The sequence below is a fragment of the Panthera onca genome, chromosome C1 (assembly GCF_046562875.1).
Source record: "Panthera onca isolate mPanOnc1 chromosome C1, mPanOnc1 haplotype 2, whole genome shotgun sequence".
Taxonomy (NCBI): domain Eukaryota; kingdom Metazoa; phylum Chordata; class Mammalia; order Carnivora; family Felidae; genus Panthera; species Panthera onca.
This window is the reverse complement of record NC_138346.1, coordinates 11,335,777-11,340,949: the sequence shown is the minus strand read 5'-3', so window position 1 is coordinate 11,340,949 and position 5,173 is coordinate 11,335,777. Positions and strand designations below refer to the sequence as shown.

At 39.1% G+C, this 5,173-nt stretch overlaps 1 protein-coding gene across 2 annotated transcripts; it reads left to right on the top strand.

Moving 5' to 3' along the window:
• Positions 1 to 1,507: 1,507 nt before the first annotated feature.
• CCL20 (C-C motif chemokine ligand 20) lies at positions 1,508 to 4,910 on the top strand. 2 transcript variants are annotated; one of them, XM_060626395.3, is made up of 4 exons: positions 1,508 to 1,793; positions 2,933 to 3,047; positions 3,758 to 3,835; positions 4,487 to 4,910. In XM_060626395.3, the coding sequence occupies exons 1-4, from the start codon at positions 1,715 to 1,717 to the stop codon at positions 4,506 to 4,508; spliced, it is 294 nt and encodes a 97-aa protein (XP_060482378.1). In that variant the 5' UTR covers positions 1,508 to 1,714; the 3' UTR covers positions 4,509 to 4,910. The 2 variants fall into 2 exon arrangements, with proteins under 2 accessions (XP_060482378.1, XP_060482379.1); XM_060626396.3 differs by having other exon boundaries at positions 1,510 to 1,793; positions 2,936 to 3,047.
• Positions 4,911 to 5,173: the final 263 nt, after the last annotated feature.

Genomic DNA, 5,173 nt, shown 5'->3' with positions numbered 1-5,173 from the left:
TGGTTTGTCTCCCTCCCTCTCTAACTTTTTTTTTCCCTTCCCCTCCCCCATGGTCTTTTGTTAAGTTTCTCAGGATCCACATAAGTGTGAAAACGTCTGGTATCTGTCTTTCTCTGTATGACTTATTTTACTCAGCATAACTCTCCAGTTCCATCCACGTTGCTACAAAAGGCCATATTAAAAAGAATTATTCACCACGATCAAGTGGGATTCATTCCTGGGCTGCAGGGCTGGTCCAACATTCGCAAATCAATCGATGTGATACATCACATTAATAAAAGAAAAGATAAGAACCATACGATCCTGTCAATTGACTTATTTACTTTCAACATATTTGTGTTTAGTGGATAGTTTTTGTTTAATGATTTCAGTGTTTTTTAAATTTATTTTTTAAAATAATCATACAATACTATTCATTTTTTTCTCTGGATTTACAGTTCTAGGAATTTTAACATACATGTAGATATGTGTAACCATGCCTGTGATGGGATAGAAAATAATTCCATTATCTCCAAAAACTCCCTTCCTACAAACCTAATCCCTAACATACAATGATATTCTCCCTTGTGGAGAGTTCTTATTATACCATCATAGGTCAGGGATTCATTTTACATTATTATCATTATCACTATTATTTTTTTTTAATTTTTTAATGTTTGTTTATTTTTGACAGAGAGAGACAGAGCATGAGCGGGGGAGGGTCAGAGAGAGGGAGACACAGAATCCGAAGCAGGCTCCAGGATCCAAGCCGTCATCACATAGCCCAACGCGGGGCTCGAACTCACGGACTGCGAGATCATGACCTGAGCCGAACTCGGACGCTCAACCGACTGAGGCACCCGGGCGCCCCAATCATTATCACTATTATTTGACATTTATTTTGTGGATTGTCTTTATTCTTCAACTGTTCTGAGACTTTGTATTGAGTTATAAAACTACATCCGCATGAAGAGTTAAGGGCAGACGGGGAGTATTTTCTGGGCTGCGATATTGATTAGTCATATAAATGTAGAAGATTCTTAGAAGAATTGGCATGACATCAAGATTGAGGCTTGAGTCACACTTAAGGTCTGGTATCTTCTGCCAAAATTGGGAAAACTACTACACCACTGTCATATTACCTAATCTGAGTGGTAGTTTGGAAATACAAGGTCTTCGGGGATAGCTGAGTACCAACTATTCAATTGTAAATGCGTCCCCAAGTATGCCTGGCGTCCTGTCTCATCCTCTTGCTCCCAGTTGACTCTGGAAAGCAAATACAGTGTGAACAATAGAGTCCTATAACGTCCAGGTGTAGGACTGACCTTTGTATCATTGTTAATCCTTGTCCTCTCTTTTCAGAGACGAGACATTAAGTTGAAACTGCATGAAAACCTTTCCTGAGCCACAGGGCTGGGCAGCTTTTCCCTCTTTGCAAATCCAAAGGATTTAGCAGGATTTTCCCCTTCTCAAACGCCGCCCCCCTCCTCTGACCTTCACAGCTTCCCAACATTAGGGAAAGGCAGGAAGTTTTCCCTGTGGTTATTTTTTGTGACGACATGATGGGGCAGGTTGATCAATGGGGGAAAACCCACGTTAGAACACGCCTTCTGTGTACATTCCCAATATTTGCTATAAGTAGGGCCATCCCAGACTCAGGCTGCTACCAGAACCCAACAGCACTCCTAGCACACTGGGTACCCAGCACTGGGCAGATCTATTCCCTGAGCTGAAAATGATGGACAGTGGCAAGAATTTGCTCTTGGCAGCTTTGATGTCAGTGCTGCTACTCCACCTGTGCAGCAAGTCAGAAGGTGAGTATCACTATTTCTGCTAACGCAGGAGGAAGAACTATTTTCATTTTCCGCTAAGCCTTGAGCTCACCCGGGGGGTCCCCAAGGAGTGGGAGCCTGTTAGAAAGTCTTCAGAAGTGATGGGAGTTGTCAGCTCATTGGCGAGTGAGGAGGGAAAGGTTGCTGCTGCTGACCGGGCTTTTCTCTCTGCTGGCAATCCCAGCAGATTTGGAGGTGGGTGGGTGGGCTCTTAGAGACCCCCAAGCTCTGCAACAAGGCCAAAGTGCTATTTCTGGGAGTGATGTGAATTGGGTAACATTACCAGTAAATGGGGTCAATTCAGAAATGTGGGGAACACCCCCACCTTCCCAACTTTCTCACCTCTCAGCCAAATAGTAAAGATCAAAGCTCACCTTTTAGGGGCAGATGATGGGACCTGTCTTCTCCATCCTTACGTGGCTTTGGGGCCATCTTTTGCCAGCTTGGAGACAACATTTATTCCTTACCGTATAGCAGGTTATAATTTAACCTGGGGGGGAATGTCCAAGAATTGCTTTATGACTGTCAGAGCACATGACGTCTAATGACAGGTGCATCCCTGAAAATGTACGTGTTGAACTTTTATGATCAAAATAAAACATTAAAATAATAAATGAAATTAAAATATTTCCATTAATACTACAATTTCAATTGCATCCCGGATAAGCAGCTCCTATAAATCACATTTTCCTTTATAACTTCTTGCCATTCCCCTCCTCTTAGTACCCAGTGGCAGATAATAGATTAAGATCTCCATACTTCTTCATTTTCTAAATTTGGAAGCTTATCTATAAGAGTTTCTTCAAGTGGGAGGTACTCATATTCTTGAGTGATTATAGTGAACTTAAAATAAAACACTGTCCGTTTGTGTTTCTTAGTAAAGATATTCCTTTCGTTGGAGATCACGTGCTTCTAGACTTTCGAACCAAAATTGCCCAGCACATAAACCATTTTTTTTTTAAAGAGAGCTGGGGGCTACCTTAAATCAGGTCTCAAAGCCATTGGAACTCTTTCTCTAAATAGTTTCTTTAGCATCTACAACTCCAACTCCAAGTAGTTCTGTAATACTATCGCAAGACACGTTCATTCATGTGGACTCAATACTTGCAATTTCTTTTTAGCAGCAAGCAGCTTTGACTGCTGCCTTCGGTATACAGAACGCATCCTTCATCCCAGATTTATCGTGGGCTTCACGCAGCAGCTGTCCAACGAAGCTTGTGATATCAATGCAATCATGTAAGTTATCAACTGACTTGAATTTAGTTGTATCAGATGTACACGGGAATTTCGTGTCTCAAAACATGTTTGCCTTTTTTGGAGTTGCATTCAGAAATAACCGATGTGGCAAAGATACGTTTGTTTTGTTAGGGCGTATGTACTTCAAAGTTTAAATAGGACAGGACTAAGGTGAAAGCTTGTTTTTTTTTAGAAAAAGAACAGAGTCGAGGGCAAAAACCTCTTTCTAAGATAAACTTGTAAGCACCTAATGCGTTAGCTCATGAAAATATGAAAGACATCAATTTGGAAATGAGCATCTTCCACCAGGGAATGGTTGGGGCTTTTATATTTTCACATATAATATTCTTGATTCATATAGGATATTATACTTCGGAATGATATAAATTAGTCATGTTTAGTGTAACCACCGGCAACAAAATTAAATCATTCTAAGACTATTTTCCAGCCATTGTTCAACCATTTGTTCAGTTGCAGAGAAAGTAGGAGAGAGTCCCTTTCATTTCTTGCATCAAGCTTTATCAGAAATATATATATATTTTTTTGTATTTTGTTTCACCTCTGAAATAACTAAAATGCTTAGTGGGTAGAACAGTCAGCTGGAATACAAAACTTCCATTGGGTGTTCTATGACATAGCCGTTCAAAACTTTTGAAGCACAAATAAAATTTTCTGTGTTTTTTTTGTTTTTTGTTTTTTGTTTTTTATAGCTTTTACACAAAGAAAAAATTCGCCGTGTGCGCAGATCCAAAGAAGAACTGGGTGAAACAGGCTGTGCATATCCTCAGGTATGAGATATTTACCATCAGTCCCTCTCCAAATGTCTGGGGCAAAGGTCAAGTGCAGAGTAGCGGATCATAGACTCGCTGGGACCCTTCCGCCTAAGCACCGTAGAATTTTAAAGGGGAAATTTGAGTCGGACCATAAACCAAAAATTCATTTTTTTCCACTTACATCCTTTTTATTTTTTTTTAATTTAGTGAGTTTTACGAGATGTGTTAGTCCTCCATGCATTTAATAGTCACAAGCTTCTTCCTTTTGGTGCAAAGATGCCTCCTATTTATAGAATTTACAGACCGCGTGATACTTCTTTGTTAAAAACTAAAAAATAAAGAGCCAACCAGAGATCAATATTCTGATTTCCATTGATTATAATGGAGAGTAACATTTTATCAACATGAACAGAAGCCACCTAATACGAAGGTGCCATAGACACTGAATTTCAAGATGCAACGTAAGCGCTCAATCCTGTTTCCATCTCTAGCCAGCTCACTTGTGTTGGGCAGGGCCCTTCCTCTCTGAACCTTGATTTCCTCATCTGGACTCTGAGCTGCTGGCACCCAGAGATTAATGAGAAGTAATGTTTAGGTACAAAAGGCACTCCTACCAGCCAGTCCACCCTGTCTTTGCTTATTGTTTTCTTCTCTTCCTCTTGACAGCCAAAGAGTCAAGAAGATGTAAAAACTGATGCTCTCTGCGAAGGAATTGGACAGAGCCCAAGAACAAAAGAATCTAGCTGGAGTTGGCAGTTGAGAGTTCAGCACTTACCTGATTTGTGCCTCGTTGGACCTGTCCAATTGATGAAGTTGATACATATTGCATCATAGTTTGCTTTGTTAAGCATCACATTAGAGTCAAACTCTATTTTATGTTATTTATATCTATGGTTTTTTTTTGTGTGTGTGTTGCTATTTAATACTAATTTCCTATAAGCTATTTGGTTTAGTACGAATGTGTAGAGGAATGAGGTTATATAGCCTTTCTTGTAAGCTGCAAGCTATTTGTAAAAAAAACTATTTAACGTTCTTCTGTCTACATAGTTTTGTTTCTTAAACTGTTGTAATTAACCTGTAAAAGAGAAAAATGATGATTAAAAATAAATATTGAAAATAAAAGAATGAAATAAAAATTATTTGTTGATAGAGTTATATAACACTTATTAAGATACATATTAAAATATTTTTAAAATATTTAAAGGCATGGTAAATACCAAAATTGGGGGTGAGGAGGAATCGTATTTCCCCACTTACTCCTGCCTGGTTGTTCCTCTTAACTCTGTTCCTCATGGTCCTGGCTTTCATTCTATATGAATTATAATGAAAAGGTGCTTTATTTTATTTTTTTTA